The following is an 18209-nucleotide window of genomic DNA, read 5'->3' as shown; positions in this document are numbered from 1 at the left end:
TGCTATAAAAAAAAAAAAAAAAAAATACGGGACAAAACCCGTCCCGTATTGATTCAAAACGGGACGCGCAATTTCATTCTCAAATACGGGACGATTCCGTATTTTAAGGGACGGGTGGCAACCCTAGGCTTAGACGGCGTTCAGTACTGCCACACCCCTTCCCAAAGCAGCAAGCTAGATTAAAGTGATTCTTACGTTTTAAATATGGATAATTTTCTTACAAAAACACATCGGATCGCTAAAGGAGGCTTTTACTGACCCCCCCGGAGCCATGTGAGGCACTTTTTATTATGGATCGACTTGTTTTGGACTGATGGAGAGAAACACTTGTCTATGCCGTTCAGTCTATGCCGTTCTGAAGCTTGGGAGTGACGGGATTATTTTTAATATAACACAGATTGCATTTGTTTGAAAAAAGGAAGTCATATACACCTAGGATTCATGGAGGGTGAATAAATAATATGCTACAGTAGTGTTCGTCCTATTGTCAGCCTGCGAGATCGCCGATACATGATATTATCGTTCGTTGTAGTTCTTGAAAAGGAATTTTTTTTAAACTAAATATCTCCCTTTGGAGTGGACTTTGAGATTTGTATCTTTGTAGATGTCCAAACATACATACCACACACTGGCAAAAATTCAAAAAGTGGAAAAGCATAATAGGACCCCTTTAATAAACACAGTAATGCCTGAAAAACATTGTTAAAAAAGATGTGGGGAAAAACACGTTCATCTATTTCAGGCTCTGGAGCAGGACATGTCCAGCAGGCAGAGCAGCATCTTGGCCATGAAGACAAAGGTGAAGAAGTTTGTGGAGAACGCTGAACCGGCCGCTGCCGCCCTACTCCGGACTAAGATGGAGGGCTTGTCCCAGCGGTTCACTGACGCCTCTGAGCAGCACAAGCAGAAGATGGCTAAGATGGATGAGCTCAAAGACAAGGTGGAGCAGTTTGAGAAGACATCTGAGAAGGTGCAGCAGTTTGTGCTGAAGAGCTCACAGGCTCTCTCAGAAACAGACGGGCCAGGAAAGAACGTCACTGAGCTCTCACAGCTCGTCCAGGTATGCTGTTCACTCAGTGCTTTCTTCCTAGACCCAGTTTTATGGCTTTGGTTCACGTCTATAAGCTTTGAGGTCGAAATCTATACTGAATGTCCTAGGTGTCCTCCTAAAAGCTGAACATAAACACTAAAAAGTACAGTCTTTGTTTCCAGCCAAAATATCTAAATTCTTAAATCAAAAAGGATTTTCATGTTTTCAGAAAAAAAAAAAAAAAAAAAAAAATTAGAACGAGCAAAATAATCTACCAATGGGGTAAGCAAAAAAATCTTATTTCAAACAGAAAACAAGATTATTTTTCTTACCCCATTGGCAGATTATTTAGTTTGTTTCAAGCAAAAATGCACTTAATTTTGACTTGTTTTTTTTTTTTTCTGAAAATAAGCCAATAATTTTTACTCATCTAGAAAATCCTTTTTTTGATATTTTGGCTGAAAACAAGAAAAAACATGACTCATTTTGGGGTGAATATAACTTTTCCCAATGTAATGTGAATGAGAATATCCCTCCCATAATACTATCTGCAAATGAACAGCAATGGGAAATGGCTGTGAAGTAATTAAATAATACTGATTTTTAAAAATGGGATGGACAGCAAGACCGGATCAGAAACAACCTGTCTAAGTTCTGTTACCTGTTTGTTTTGCATCTTGAAGTTTTAATAGAATCTTTATTTGCAGGACACAAATGCAGAATTAGCCGAGCATGCAAAGGACTTGGAAACACTGGAGAAACTGACCAAGGAACTCTGCAAGCTGGGTCCAGAAGGAAGCACAGCTCTTCTTCAGAGCAAAATGCAGAACATCTCTGACAACTTCAATGCTTTTAAAGAGACAGTTGCTGAGAAGTGAGTGATTATCAAAATAGCACTTAGCATAAAACCAATACTTAGAATAAAAACACAGACTATGCCTTGAATTATATGTCTCATTAATTTCTAATACTTCTCTTGGCTCTGACATATGTCTCTGTTATTTATTTAATTGGATAAAGTGAGGCTAGAACTGTTATAGGATTAAAACCATGTGCTGTAATGGAACAATATTAAAAGAAATGTAATATTAGTTGTGCTTTTGCCAGATGTCAAAAATAAAACTCTATATGTATATGCGTGGTGTGTATTGCAGAAAAGCGGAGGTTTCATCCTGCCAGGAGCAGCTGCAGGAGTTCAAAGCTGCTGCAGGGGTGTTAATGAAATGGCTGGAGGAGACAAAAGAGCAAGTGCCAGTGCTTCAGCCCAACTGCAGTGAACAGGGCCTGGGAACAGACCTGCAAAAAGTCAATGTGAGTGATGGACTTAACTTTTCACCTCTTATTTAGGGGCCACAAAACCTTCAGGATAGAAGGTTGATGTTTGTGATGTAAAAAACTGAAAATAGCTAGAAGAAGAAACACATCTCCCTGCATATGGCTGATTCTTCTGTTTGAACAACTTTTTGTTGACACATTTACTGCATGTCCTAGAATGGAGTGGAATGGATTTTGGGTATGGAATGTAAGCTGATATGATTTTTTGATTTTGTGTGTGATAGTAATGATGTAAGGTCGACATTTATTTTTTAAATTTTTGTTGTTATGTAAATTGTGGACTTGCAAAGCATTGCATTTTAGTCATTTTTTATGAACTAGAACTGAATAGAAACTAGAATTTAGTTCTTTTTATTAAAATAGAATCATTCTAGATAACATTCTTTCCCACTGATCAGCATATGTAGGAACTGGGGGGAGAAAAGTAATTAAAGACGATAAAAATGATTAAAGATTTTAAAATATATTTCCAACCTTCAGGGTAATTTCCTTCAATCTCTCATTAAATCCTCATAAAGGTTTATTTGACAGGTTTATTTGAAGAATCCCCCATATAAGGAGAATAAACAATGGATTTGCGCACATTCCGTTTTTTTTTTAAAGTGTTTCTCCCAGGAAGAGTTTCTCCAGCCTACTGAATCTCACTGATGACCATTCAAGAATGTGTGTGTCATGCTCCAAAGGCTGACGGAAATGATGAAAATGTCAAAATGTCTCTTAACTCTATATAGATTTTAAAGACATTTTCTGCTTTTTATGTTGTCTGCAGGGCTTATTAGACGAATGGACCTCCAAAGCGCCTGCAGTCCAGGATATAAATAGCAAAGGATCTGCTCTATGTAGCCTAATCAGTGTTTTGACATCACCGGCCAAAGCCAAGATACATCACAACTCAGGTATTGCCCAGGAATATTTTAGGATTTTACATGTCTCAGTTTTACATGATCACTCATTAATTCCATCTAGTATAAAAGCAAACAGATGCAATGTTTATTTTGTCTCTCTGTCTTTCTTTCTCTCTTTCTTTAGGATCAGCTGTTAGTAATGGTTCTGGTCCAGGCAGCCATGCCTATCTGACAAATCAAGGTGATAGTTCATACTAGTGATGCATTTTTTTTTTTTTTTTGCTGTGACCAATAACTAATTTTATGGTCAATTTAATTGTATGCTATTCTGTCGGTTTTTACAAAACAATAAGTGTATACTTTGCCAATAGAGTTGATGCTGGCACAGCAGAACATGTCCTGCATTAACAACGATTATGAACATCTGGGGGAGCTCCTGAAGGCCCGGTCCTCTGAGCTCAGCGCTTTGTTGAAGAAAGTTCAAGGCGTCCATGAACAGGCTGAGTCTTTACGTCAGTGGATGGAAGATACAAAGAAGACAGCAGCTTCACTGAGTAACCATCCATCTGGAAAAGAGACAGTAAAATCACAGATAGAGCAACAAAAGGTACATTAAATGCATTGCTGTGGATTATTTGCAGTTGTGTATAAAGTACCTGAAAGCCATACTTAAGTAAAAGTACAGATATCTTACCAGAAAATGACTTTGGTAGAAGTTGAAGTCTTGAGTAAAAGTCTTAAAGTCTGTGATATTTATTGTACTTAAGTACAAAACGTATTTTAAAATTTTTAAATTCAAGTAAAAGTACCAGTAAATGCAATTTTTTTATTTATGAGTTTATATCATCCATTTCTAAGAAAAAAGTCTGAATTATGTGTTTATATTGCAATTCTGACTTTATTTCTCACAATTGTGAGTTTATATCAACCAATTCGGAGAAAAAAGTCAGAATTGCGAGATACAAACTTGCATTTGTGAGGAAAAAAGTTTTATCTCGCGATCCTGACTTTTTTCTGAGATGAAAAGTCCGAATTATGAGTTTATATACTTAGTGTTTGCTCACAAAAACTTTTGTGACGGAAATAAATTTCAATGCAAATTCAACATTTTTTGGCAATTTTTTTGTGAGCAAACACTTTCTAGATAGAACGCAATACTTTTGTGAATTTTTTTTTCATACAGTTTTGCAAAATTAAGAAAAAAAAAGTTTACATCTCACAATTCTGACTGAGATCTGCTATTTTGTATAAGTAATGAATACGCTTCGGGGAAATGTATCGGAGTGAAAGTATACATTTTAATTAGGAAGTGTAGTGGAGTAAAAGTAAAAGTAGGCTGAAAAATTACAAAAAAAAAAAGGTACAGATGCTCCCAAAAATACTTGAGTGCTGTAACATTACATTACACCACTGATTATTTGAAGGTGGTTGCTAGGTTGTTCTAGGAGTGTTTTTCAGTGTATGTTCAAGCCATTTCACGTAATTTCACAGATTTTCCTCAACAATCACCGCAGAAAATCTGAAAAAAGTGCACAAATACTGTGTCAGCAGTATGTCATTATAAAACCATTCTTTAAGTTACAAGCATGATTATTATGTCTTACAGGTCTTTGAAGATAATATGAAACAAAAGCAAGTGCAGCTCCAGCAGCTGAGGGAGAATCTGCTCCGCTTAATCGAGGAACACCCTGATTCACCCGAGGCAGAAAAGTGGAAGCACATGTTGGCGCAGATAGGTATGCATGCATCACATCCAAAACCATTCATCTACTTTTATCTGCCCATCTGTGTGGATGGCCAGGTGCAAATTCACACACTTATTTTCTGCACCAACTGTAAACTGAAGTGAAACTCCTGTGAAAGCTCAAGCTGCTAGTGAAGGAGTCTAGCCTCCTCCACAAACTTTAAATCAGTGCTCAGCTAAAGTGAAGCTGGGAGTGATAAAATGATGTGTGTTATGCTCCACACACAGACGCAGGATGGGAGGAGGTCAGGGGCACAATGGAGACCCGGAAACAGCACCTGGAGGAGTCGTCCCGCATGCTGGAGCTCTTCCAGACGAGCCAGCCGCAGCTCTCGCAGTGGCTGCAGGAGAAGGAGATGATGATGGGCGTCCTGGGGCCTTTGTCTGTGGACCCAAACATGCTTAACACACAAAAGCAGCAAGTTCAGGTATTGGCAGTCATACTGTATACATATATGTGAAAAAAATAATGCCATATATTATCAAATATTAAAGGTTATATGTGACCCTGAACCAAAACTAGTCAAAGGCAGCACGGTATATCTGAAGCAATAACCAACAATACATTGTATGGGTCAAATGACACAACGAAAAATCATTAGGATATTAAGTAAAGATCAAGTTCCATTAAGATATTTTGTTCATGTCCTACCATAAAAGTACCAAAACTATTTTTTAATTAGTAATATGCATTGCTAAGAACTTCATTGGAACTTTAAAGTAGATTTTTTGCACCCTCAGATTCCAGATTTTCAAATAGTTGTGTCTTGACCAAATCTAACACACCATACATGAATGGAAACCTTGTTTATTCAGCTTTCAGATGTATAAATCTGAATTAAAAAAAAAAAAAATTGACTCTTATGACTGGTTTTGTGGTCCAGGGTCACACATGATGTTAAATGAGTAGTTCACTCCAAATCTTATTTCACAAAATGAGTAATTGTTTTATAATAACAGCATATTTAACATTGTTTGTTGTTTTTGTTCAGTTTATATTTGTTATCAAAAATAAGATGCAAACTACAAACATTAGGAGAAATAAAATAAAGAAATACAATTGACATTATTCAGGTACAGTAAATTAAACACTTAAATGTAAAAAACTGCATAGTCTTCACTGTATTCATTAAATGTACATTGATTGTTGTTAAAGCTACAGAAGTTATTCAGTCGAGAGCAGTGCATGCTTTTCTCTGTGTTTTTGTTTTTCATGTTCCTTAACATCTCAAAAATATTATGGAGTCCTGTTATTTACATAGTTTGATATACACAACATGATAAAGTAAATCTATATTTATACACGGCTTATTTTGTTGTCACAATATATATTATCCAATCCTAGTTTACTCACAAATTAAATGTGTCATCATTTTCTCATCTTCATGTTGTTCTAAATCCATGTGACTTTTGTGCTAGGATCGGAAAAGATATTTTGGAGAATGTTCCCGCTATACTTTTTCTGTTCTATACAACAAATGGGATCAGAGCCTGCCAAAATTTAAAAGGATGTTGGAAAAAAAACATTAAAGTGCCATAAAAGTTATTGTGCGGAAAACATCAAAAGTCGTCTACCTTTGAAAATCATTTGCCGCTTATGTTTGCACATCACACTTGATTAGTCACCAAAAGCGTTTGGTATCATTGATGTGATTTTAAGTAAATAGCTACTCACATTTCAGTGCATCTTTGAACAAAGCAGTCCTTTATCCTGAGAAGACTGGGGATATAGTACACTGTTTTTTTTATGTCCACTTCTCACTATTAACTAACTATTAACTGTGACTTTTGCCTTATTACTGCTTATTAATAGTTATTCAGGTAGTTGTTAAGTTTAGATATGGGGTAAGATTAAGGGATGTGGAATATGGTCATGAGGAACAATGCATTAATATGTGCTTTATAAGTAATAGCTAGTAATATCCATGCAAATAAACTTGTTAATAGTGAAAACTGGTCTCCTAAACATTCTTCTAATCGCTTTTGTGTTTCACAGAAGAAAGTCTAACCAGTTTGGAATGATGACAGAGTTTTAATACAACTGAAGATTAGCTATCCCTTAATGCCTATTACTTAATGTCATATGTTGTTTCTTTGATTAGATTCTCCTCAAGGAGTTTGACAGCCGCAAGCCTCAGTATGAGAAGTTAAGCGAGGCCGCCACAGCAATCGCTAGTGCATCAGAGCAGCAGGATCCTGCTGCAGAGCAGGTTAAAGAACAGCTGGCATCTATTTCCCAGAAGTGGCAGGCCCTGACAGGTCAGCTGACTCAGAGACACGCTCTCATTGAGCAGGCTGTCGGTAAGACCACTCAATTCCAGGAGCTCTCGCAAAGCCTCAGTAAAAGTGCCACTTGCCTGGAGACTGAACTTAATAACCATCAGGCCCTTAGCACCCAACCTGATGAAGTCAAGAAGCAGATTGAAGCCACAAATGCAATCCTGGCTCAACTACGAGAAGAGAAGAAGAGGCTGAAGGAGGCAGAAACCATCTGCTCTGAGCTCTCTGCCATGGTGACTGAAGAGTATTTAAGAGCAGACTTGACAAAACAGCTTGAGGGCATCACTAAACCATTTAGACAACTTGAGGACAAAGCAGGTATTGTAGTTTACTTCAGATACACTTGTCTTCTTCTGCAACATCACAGAATTTCCTGATTTCTATTTGCACATATAACTATGCCAAAAGCTATGCAGATGTGCTCAGAATATTTTCAAGTATCAAGCTAAGTTGAATAAAGTTTAGTAATATTAATTTTACTGATCCCTCCCCAAAAGATTCACCTGTGCCTCAAGTGTTCAATATTGTCCAACTTCGGCAAGCAACTCACGACATGCTTGTTTTTTTTTATTTCTGTTGCATAGTGTTAAGTGTCCCCACAAACTTTGCATACCAAACTCTGTCCTGGAGAGCCAGTGTCCTGCAGAGTTTAGTTCCAACCCCAATTAGACATACCTGAACCAGCTAATCAAGCTCCTACTAGGCTTGCTAGAAACTTCCAGCTAAACTCTGCAGGACATCGGCCATCTAGGACCAAGTTTGGGTGTCCCTGCTCTATAGCAAACATCAGCCATTGTCCAGCTGGTTGTGATTTTGTCTCTTCACATATTATGCCCTGCTCAGACAACAGTATTACATAATTGTGACAACTTTTGAGACTTCTTATCTAACATTCTTATATTTTACCTTGTGTCCACCAGGAAAACGGATTGAGCAGCTCAACTCAGCCTTTGCCAGCTCCCAGCAGTTCCATCAGACATCTAAGGACTTCCAAACCTGGCTGAATCAAGCTATGCAGGAGCAGTGCAAGCCACATCCCATCTCTGCTAATGCAGAAAAGTTAAAGCAGAGTCTCAAGGAGAACAGTGATGTTCAAAAGGCCATCAGTGACCATGATGAACCTTTTAACACCATCATTAAAGAGGGAGAAGCTCTCCTCCAGAGCACAGAGGGGGCAGAAAAGGTGGCCCTTCAGGGACAGCTCTCTGCTCTAAAATCCAACTGGGACGATGTGAAGAAAAGTAACGCTGAGCAAGCAGAAAAGCTTCAAGGAGCCTTGCTGAAGGCACAGAAGTACAAGGAACATTCTGAGAAACTGAACTCATGGTTGCAAGAGTGTGAAGACAGGGAGAAGAATGTGAAGCTCAGCGTGAACTCGGTGGAGATGGAGGGCTCCCTTTCGCAGTTGAAGACCATTCAGAAGGATGTTGACAAGCATAGAGGGCAAGTTGTGATGATGAACACTGCTGCGGATAGCCTTCTGGAGGTAGTCACATCAGATGGCGATTCGGTTAGAGAAGACAAGGTAGCCATTGGTAAAAGAGTGGATAAGCTGACAGAAGACTTAACGCTCAAAAGAGAATCATTAGAAAACATCTCACAGAAGCTGAAAGAGTTCAGCGACTTACAGAAAGAAGCCAAAGGCCAACTGGAGGGTGCCAGAAAACAGCTTGATTCTCACTCAGCTTTGGGTGTCCAGGCCTACAGCGGTAAAAACCTGACCAATATGAAGGCTCAGCAGAACAGCTTAGCGGGTGTCCACAACCAGATTGAGCATCTCAAAGACATTGCAAAAAGTCTTGTGGCCGATGCCTCTGAGGTGGAAGGTGTGACAGATCTTCTTCTTCAGGCAGACAGCTTGGAAAAGGACCACATGTCAATTACCACAAAGGTAGAGGATGCTTGCTCCTCTTTGGAGAACAAACTCCAGGGCATTGGACAATTCCACAACAGCATTCGTGAAATGTTTGCGAACTTCACAGACTTGGACGATGAGTTAGATAGTATGGCTCCAGTAGGCAGGGATCTTGACGCCCTACGGGATCAGCAAAGCACTATCAAAGGCTTTGTTGCTAAACTTCAGGATCTGATGACCAACACAGCCAGTGGCAGAGACCGTTGCAAGAAGATGCTGGAGTCAGAGCCCTCACCAGATCTCCTAGGTCTGAAGAGAGACTTGGAAACTCTGGGCAAGCAGTGTGGAAAGCTGATGGACCGAGCCTCGGGAAGAAGAGAACAGGTTGAGGAGAGCCTCAGTCATCTGGAGGAGTTCCACAGCAAGACGCAAGAGTTTACCCACAAACTGAGCAGTGCCGAAAAACAAGAGGAGTCCCAAGAGTCTGTTGGATTGGAAACAGAGGTCATAAACCAACAACTGGAGTCCTTCAAGGTAAAATTAAGATTCATTACATGTCTCACCTTGTTCTGTTCCCTCCTAGAAGATACATAGCAGTCACTGACATTTTAAAAGATTGATACACTTTGAGTAAGAACTGTGAAACTCCATTTCATGTTTAATTGAAAAAGTAACCAGGTAACATTACTGTAAATGAACAAATGTTTTTGTTCTCACATAACTTAATCCTAAAAGACTTCACTAAAAATAGCAACATAGCATTAGTTAATACGAATTAGTCTCACACATTAAAGGTCATGAAGTAAATGTTACCTTTGCATTTTAATATGGACAGGATCTGTTTTTAAAATGGCCCCAAAAATAATTTAGACAGATGAAGTGTAATTTTTGGCATTAAAAAAGAATTTCAAACAAGTAACTCCCCCAATGTTTCGTTGTTCAGACAAATGCACACCATTGGTTTAGTCAATCTTGTTATGTTGTGCCTAGTTAGGCCACTCAGCCTATTAGACTGCAGACTGGACATATGGTGCATAGAAACTACACTTCACTTTTAGGTTACACTTAAAAATGTGTGATTTTATTATAGAGAAAATGTTAAAGTGCCACTTTTTACAAGTAAAACATTTCGGAAAACATAAAAAAAAATTCATTTTAGGGACTACTGTTTAGTGAAATATCAGGAGGGTTTTACAGGAGGATTGTTGCTGTCTTGCTCATGAGTTATGTTGGTTTTGTCTGTTAGCCACGTGTTAGAACCTTCTCTAGACAGTTTAGTATGTCCCTGAGCATCTGGTGCTAACAAAAGAGTCAGCTGATGGGGCATTGTTGCGAATGTGCAGTGGGCCAGCTGGGGGCCAGTGGGGTGCCGTGTTTCGTAGTGGCCCAATAAAAGGTAGTGGGGTCTGACTTCTGCTCCTTGCCCTGTCACTGAGTGTTAGAGCAGGCCTCTCCATTCAACTGCAAACAATAGGCATTTTAAGCTTTCTTATTTTTTAGCTGCAAGCTAATTCAATTTTTTTTTTTTCTGAATTTGGACCTGCTATAACGAAAGATCTACGAAAGATTCTTCCTGTGCAAAATATGAGAAAACTGCTGATATATTTTTTTATGTTAGAGTGTGGGGTTGCATTTAATACTGTAGTGGGAGGGACGAACGACAGACACAGTGGGTGTGGCGTCAGGCCTCGGAGAGGACTTTATTAAACAGAAAATGAAGGGAAGTGTCCAAAAGGGAAATAAAGTGTCCAAATAAACGGGGGATACATAAAGTGTCCAGGTAAGGGGCAGAGATGCCACCGCCCCTCGCGCTCCGGACCTAAGCGGGGAGCGCGTGCGGCCGCCGGACTCCGCCCCTTACCTGGACCCTTCCCATTTGAACACTGCCCCTCCTTCACGGAACCCCCTTCACAACGAGGACACCAGATCCCCCTTTTATTTGGACACTTTTATTTCCCCTTTTGGACACTTTTCTTTCATTTTCTGTTTAATAAAAGCCTCTCCGAGGCCTGACTCCACACCCACTGTGTCTGTCATTCGTCCCTCCCGCCACAATACATATTTATGATGTTGTTTCTATCAAGTCCTTTAAGGGGAGACACTGCAGGCAAAAACACAGTTTTTTCATGCACCTGTCAGGGTTGAAATTTTGGGCTTTTTGGTTTTTCATAAAGTGTTTTTTCAGACTAGTGGAAAGAAAACATCTAAAAGACACTGTTAAGTGTTTCTTTTATAGCACTTTATCTATTTGTGTCAATAGATTTCAATTATAATACATATTTTTAAAGGATGTTTTCTCAAAATGAATTTTTTCTCCTACACTGAGCCATAAATCTCCACTTCAGGAGCACTTACACACACCAAACTTGACATTTTTATTCCTGTCTATATCCTGAAGGTTTTTACAGAGGGATTTGTATATATATAATTTGTTTGATTTTATACATTTTATTCCCCAAAAAATTGTTACAAATTTACCGTTTTATGGATTGACAAAATGAGATACCCAAAATCCCCTCTGTAAAAAGATTTGACTCCAACATGTCAAAAAAATTAAACAATAATTCTGAAACTGACTTCATCCAGTTTTTAGATTTTTGTACTAGAAATGTATGCAAATTAGTGCATATTTCATTAAACAATGCCTCATTTGCATATTTAAACGTAACATTTTAGAAAACTTGTAATACAAAAAATGTTTGCAACTATCAATGTAGTCAATCAACTGAGTAAGTGAGGTGATAACTATTAGTTGTTGTTTTTTTACCCTATTCACCTGCAGTGTCTCACCTTAAATAAATATTCTGGGTTTGATAAAACGTATCTTTATTGTTATTGTCAGAAGGTAATAATTTGCTGTCAATTACTACAGTAAAATTACTAAACATTTAGTTTGCCTATAGTTTAGTGTATAACAATTTATGTTTGTCTGATTTTTGTTTTGACAAACTAAGAGGTAAATTAAAATGATTTTCTGTGCCACAGATGCAAACCATGAAGCTTAACTTGTATTTACCAGTAGTATTTTTAGAGAAGTTGACTTCATCTCTCAAAAATTACATCTTAGTCTTGGTCAGTTTGGATTCTTGGACCTTTTTTTTGCCTCCATATTTCAAGTGGTACATCATTTGGAAAAGTATGCTGCTGCAGGAATTTCTGGATTGTTCAGATGCTGAAAAATGTCGATTATGCCCCCCAAATCCTGGAGCAGTGTTCTTTCTTTTCCTTTGTTATGACAACGCAGTGTGTTTCTTTTCAAAAGGCCTGGAGTAGATTTCTCTGTTCTTGTCATAGTCTAATTGCTACTAAGGGAAATCAAAGGAAATATTAGGATGGATAACGACAGAAAACCTGCTGAACACAACAATGTGCTATTTACATTTAGACATTTAGCAGATGCTTTTATCCAAAGAGACTTACAAAAGAGGACAATGGAAGCAATCAAAATCAACAAAAGAGCAATAACATGCAAGTGCTATGACAAGCCTCATTTAGCCTAACGTAGTACATGTAGCAAGGTTTTTTTTTATTATATGATAAATAATAAATAAAAATAAATTAGATAGAATATAAAAAGAAAAACCAAGCTAGTGTTAGAGGCCTAAAAATATAATTGTTTTTTAAGAAAACAAGCAGTAAGCAAATGAATAGAGTATAAGTCTAAAAGGGCAAGTCTTTTTTCTTTAAGAGCAGAATTAGAATAGAGGGTGCTGGAGTTAGAGGTTCAAATAAAGATGGAAGAGATGTGTTTTTAGCCGATTCTATTCACAATATCAGTCCTGGTTTAAACCATTGTGAAGACTTGAGATAAAAAATGGTCCAGAAATCCTTTAAATGCTTGAAGCTGAAAGAAGCTTAACCTATATTTGGATATGCATATGAATCAAACATGGTAAAGCATCAGCTGCCGCTGTTCAGTCGATCATTTGGCCCCTGGTTCGGGCTCCCCCATTCTTTTTGTTCTTTTCAATGTCTGGATGGATGATCACTGCTACGTCAGCTGCTGCTGGAAAATCAGCTTTGTTCTCATTGATACGGCCATTGAACTCAGGAAAATGACCAAGATTGTGAAACACAAAGACAGGCATTGATTTTTTTTTTTTTCAAAATCTGCTTTTGTTATTTAAGAATATACATGTATGAAGTTGCTTGTTCATCCTTATCTTGTGTTTCTTCGATTCAGTGGGTTCATTTGTGAATGAACCTAATATGTAAGGACTTGACATTGTGGTGGTGAGTTGTACACTTGGAGGAGATGTTTGGAAATTGAATAGTTGTTAGTCTTCTTTTCCACTACTTAGACATGACATTAACGTCTCCTACGAACCTGTGGGAATTTCTGGCTCTTGAACCACAGCTATTCGTAATTCCATAGGTGATGATGGGAAAGGGTCTTTGTTGAGCTGACTCATCAGCCTGACTCACCGTACAAACGCCCAAGAGGGAACCTGAAACCCTCCACCAGCACAGCACTGCAACTTATGCACATTGTTGCATTATGATGAAGTTGTTATTTCACTGCGATCATGTTGCGTAGGACATTGACAAAGAGAGACAGATAACGTTTTTGGCCCAACGGATCACAGCCCTCGAGTGCTTGAGGATTTTTTTTTTTTTTCAAACGAAACCTTTGTTCTCTTCTAAATAATAGTTCTGCGTTTCAGTGCCTGTGGGTATTGTTCATGTGAATGGTGAGAGATTTTGTTGACAGAGTTTTTTTCGGATGGGAAAACATCCCTGCCCTGTTTCTGTGCACAGACAGGCGTTGTTTCCCATCATGTCTGGTTTGAAATGAATGATTTCATGCATTTAACATCAGGTCAGATAATTTGTTCATCCAGATTTAAAAGGCTGGCTTGCAAGTTTTTGCCACGTGCAAATGGTTGATCAAAACTGCAAGGGTCAAAACTTCTGTGTAAATTGTTTGTAAAATCATTCTTACGTAAATTGTCACATTTTACATAAGAATGGTTTGTAAACAAATTGCACAGAAATTCTGCTCGTTTTTTTATAAATAAGGCCACAAAATCAAGCAGCTGTAAAGCACAGCAAATGGTCAAGTTCATCCAAATAAATGGCGTCATAGAAAGATAAATCCCTTTTATTTGCTTCATGAGACGTCTGTGTGGCGTCAACAGCAGTAAACACGTCTCGGAGACATTAGAGACTTGGACCTTGGAACTATAAAAACAAATGTGCTGCCTTTCTTAATTCACAGCCTGGATTATTTCAAAATATCCCTTTTTGAATCTCACACATATCTTTAACCTTTTCACCTCTTCCAACTTCCTCATTTCCTCTTTTCGGTAACACAGAGGCTGTGTACTGACTCCCAGACATCTACGCACTGTTCACTACCCCTTACGCAATCAGCAACAAAGCTGAAATGTCACACAAGACAGCACATGTATCACATAGATTAGGGGTTTCACATATGATAACCTTTCATATAATTAATGTAATTATGTCATTTTGTATTAATACATTTTATAATTTTTATATACATTTTTATATATTTACAATATATAATCCTACCTGCCATGTCCATAGACATGATCATGGCATTGTAATGGGCTCAAAATGTTTTTTTTTACTTGTGCACAATTGCCTATGAACTACTCCTGAGGTGAATTAAGATGAATAAAAGATCCTTTTAACATGTTTTTTTTTTTAAGCTAAACTTCATTTAGTACTTAGCTGGTGCTCAATGACTGCTAAAATTCTTGTTCCCTATGTAGAGCCTCACAAAAATAAGTATATGTACAGTGAGATTCACTTTGAAGGGCACTTTCATGAGATTAGAATGTATCTAGAGATTATCTGACAAGTCAAATTGACAAGTACCAGAAATCAAACTGCATTCTTTATTCGGTCCATTGCTTCTCCCACCTTGTCCACTTGCCATGAAAAAAGACCTGTCATGCACTTGGCACAGGTTACGGTGTTTCATTACCCCCATATAGTTCCTCCCTCAGCATTCTTCTGTAATTATGAGACACTACAGGCTCTTCCATGGCTCCAAAACACCGGGCGGAGAGGAGGAGAAACAAGGGATGAAGAGGGCAAGAGAGCAGAAAGCGTATCTATTTCTGCCTTGTGTGATGTCATCTGAGAGGGTGCCGGTTGCTTTTGTAGCTTTGCTTTTTTTCTCTCTCTGCCCTCCCCTGTCAAGAGGAGGAGAGCTGCTGTCAAAGCAGAAGCGCACTAAGAAGTTAAGTCAAATGGGACATGGAGACAGAAGGGGAGAATTAAAAGAGGGTCAAGCATCTACCAATCAGCATGAGCCGGTCACTGCACAAATGGAGCTGTGGCAGATGTTGCCTGAATAATGTGAGGGGGGCGGGGCCTTGAGCCCTGTGCCAGGAGGGTGTCTGTCATTGCCGGTTGGACCGCAAGAGAAGCAGGAGCGGCTTTTTGTTTCTCCTGGAGCTTATGGCTTTGTTTTCCCAGATTTAAGGATTTGTATCGGGATATGCCACCATTATGCATGCAGGATACCTCTGTGTGGATAACTGTACGGGAGTTCTCAGGAAATTCTAAAATTCCAAGCACTTTTTTTTGCACTGGATGACTACTGTGATGGAGTTATAAAGAGCTAAGGAAACAAGCAACAATGACAAGTTGTGACAATGGGGAGAAATCAGCAGGATTGTCATTTTGGAAAAGGATGTACAAGAGGAAGAAGTGATGTCTATTAGAAATATCAAAAAAATTATTTTTTCATTAACTTTATTTTCATCAACTTTTTTTATTAAATTTATAGTATTCTATTGTTTGGTTTTAAATTGTATATTCATAAAAAGTTTACTTTTACGGCTGTATTTATTTTCTTACGTTTTCTTTGGGGTTAAGTGTTTGCCTAGTGACTTGCAAAAGACTTCATTTTGGTTTTTTTAAAGTTTCTTTGATGCTTTCATGTCTGTTAGGGATTGTTGCACTGAAAAGCTTTACCTCATTGTTATAAGTCATTTGTAAGTCATTGTCATAATGGGCAAACCTCTGAGTAGACCAGACTGTCTGCGGCAGAACCCTACTTGTGTGGGCAAAGGAGAGGAGGAGGACCTCAACATCGATGACTGTTACGTTCCCCAGAGGTCCATTTATGACACAGTGCGTCTGAATGAGCAAATTGACTCAGGCTCTAAGGGCAGCCTGGCCTCAAGGCACTTAGTCGGCACTTTACCATATAGCCATCGCACCCTGGACATAAGCGCGCTTTGTGGGAACGGTGTCTTGGCCTCCTCCAGTGCCTTTGAGCTTCGCAGCAGGGAGGCTGTGCGTTCGGATGAGCGGGTCGTGTTCGACGGCTTGAAGCTTAATGGAGATATTATCCGGGGTGCAGACACCATGCTGTGTAAGCCACGGCCAGTGGGCGAGAAAAGGGAGCCGGCTCAGCACCGCCGTTCCTGGCGGACCTTCGCCCCCGCAAACCTCAGTGAGTACGGCAGCTGCAGCGGAACGCTGTGCAATGATGGAACGGGCCAACATGGGTTGAGTCGAGTAGGAAAAGGAAGCAGTATGACAAACTCTCTTACCTCGGAAGGTGACTCGGGTCTGTGTAGCCCCACTGTGGAAAGAGAACAACGAAACCCACGAGCCCAAAGGCGGCCCGGGCCTGGCACAAGAAGCCTTTCATCTGCTGAGGGGGTGCACGTATCTGGGGACCTGAAGCCAGGGCGTTCCCTCAGCTCTGGTCAGGAAGAGTTCCCCCTCTCGCCAATGAAAGACAGATTATCCACTCCGCTGTATTACACAGATGCATTAACGCTCGGAAGCCAACAATGTAACAATACATACAACTCAGATCTCAGTGTGGGTCAGCGCGCTGTTTCTAATAGCGATTGTCCAGATATAAATGTCAGGACGCTGGCAGAGTCGAGTAGTAAAACGTGTAACTCCACAACATTCTCAGGATATGAGGAATTACCCACAGCTGAACTTCTTGAAGACACTTGTTCGCAGGATGACTGTGAGCTGCTCAGTGTGGTGGTGACAGAACCAAAGACTCTTTCACATTGCCAGCAGAATCTAGAACAGCATGTAACCAAGGACGAAAAGTGTTATGAATGCGAGCAAAGAGTTACGGACTCCAAAATGGCAGACTTGGAGGATTTCTTGTTGTTAGTTGAAAGGGAGGCAGGTTTCCCCAACGGAATAAAACATGTGGACGATGAAGACATAGAGAGTCTATTAACATCCATAGCCGAATGTTCGCAGATGGAACTTGTGGCCTTGCCTTCCATCCAGGTACCCCAAAATAGCCGGCGAATGTTGATCGTTTGATTAGAGTTTCCTGGGAGGCTGGCTAGTGCTGTTCGGCCTTTATCAGATTAGCAGAAAGCTGAATTAGGTTTATCGTGATTGCTGGTCAGTGACTCAGATGTGATTGTGCACAGCTGGTTGTAACCGAGTAGCAGCCTCTCACAACAACCATTTGACTGGTGTTAGAGTGCACATAGTGCCCATTTCAGTGGAAGAGCTTCACCTTATAAGGCTGCTGGCTACAACATATCTAGTTACCCTGCTGAAAGTACCAACGTAGCTGACCACTAGCATATGTTTTGGATGTTGGTCCCCGAAATAGGATTGTAGTAGTGGCTACTGTATGCTCAACAAGTGTTTTTTTTTTTTTTTTGTTTCATTGTTTTTATTTGCTGATAAATTTTAAGAGAAACGTCTAAGACAAATTCCATTCAATTCAGGTTTTTCAATTCAGGTTTATTTGTATAGTGCTTTTCACGATGAAAATCATTGCAAAGCAGCTGTACAGAACATTTAGGTTTCTACAGTATATTTAGTTGCTTACTAGTGGTGACTATGTCAATGTATGGTAAAATCTGTAAATTACGTAATCAAACAGACAATGAACACTATTAACAGTAATAATTATATGTTGCAATCAAACTTATAGCACAATTTCGTAGTGCTTTATGAAGGTTATCAGGAAGTCTGTTCCAGAGTTTGGGAGCCAAATGTGAGAAAGCTCTCCCTCCTTTAGTGGACTTTGCTATTCTAGGTACTGCCAAAAGTCCAGAGTTTTGCGACCTTAGGGAGCATGATTAATTGTAGCGTGGTAGAAGACTAGTTACTAGTCTAGACATCATGGATGCATGAACTAAC

The 18209-nt window shown here is 39.2% G+C and overlaps 1 protein-coding gene across 1 annotated transcript in view; it reads left to right on the top strand.

Moving 5' to 3' along the window:
• dst (dystonin) overlaps positions 1-18209 on the top strand; it is a 229974-nt gene that overhangs the window by 158815 nt on the left and 52950 nt on the right. The window contains exons 47-56 of the mRNA XM_073834681.1: positions 743-1060; positions 1738-1904; positions 2185-2341; positions 3135-3261; positions 3395-3451; positions 3582-3817; positions 4817-4946; positions 5183-5382; positions 7057-7552; positions 8155-9623. Coding sequence (XP_073690782.1) covers positions 743-1060; positions 1738-1904; positions 2185-2341; positions 3135-3261; positions 3395-3451; positions 3582-3817; positions 4817-4946; positions 5183-5382; positions 7057-7552; positions 8155-9623 — 3357 coding nt within the window. The remainder of the gene's footprint in view (positions 1-742; positions 1061-1737; positions 1905-2184; positions 2342-3134; positions 3262-3394; positions 3452-3581; positions 3818-4816; positions 4947-5182; positions 5383-7056; positions 7553-8154; positions 9624-18209) is intronic.

This window comes from Garra rufa, chromosome 2, assembly GCF_049309525.1.
Source record: "Garra rufa chromosome 2, GarRuf1.0, whole genome shotgun sequence".
NCBI classification, from domain to species: domain Eukaryota; kingdom Metazoa; phylum Chordata; class Actinopteri; order Cypriniformes; family Cyprinidae; genus Garra; species Garra rufa.
The sequence above is the reverse complement of the archived record's forward strand: the minus strand, read 5'-3'. Positions and strand labels throughout refer to the sequence as shown.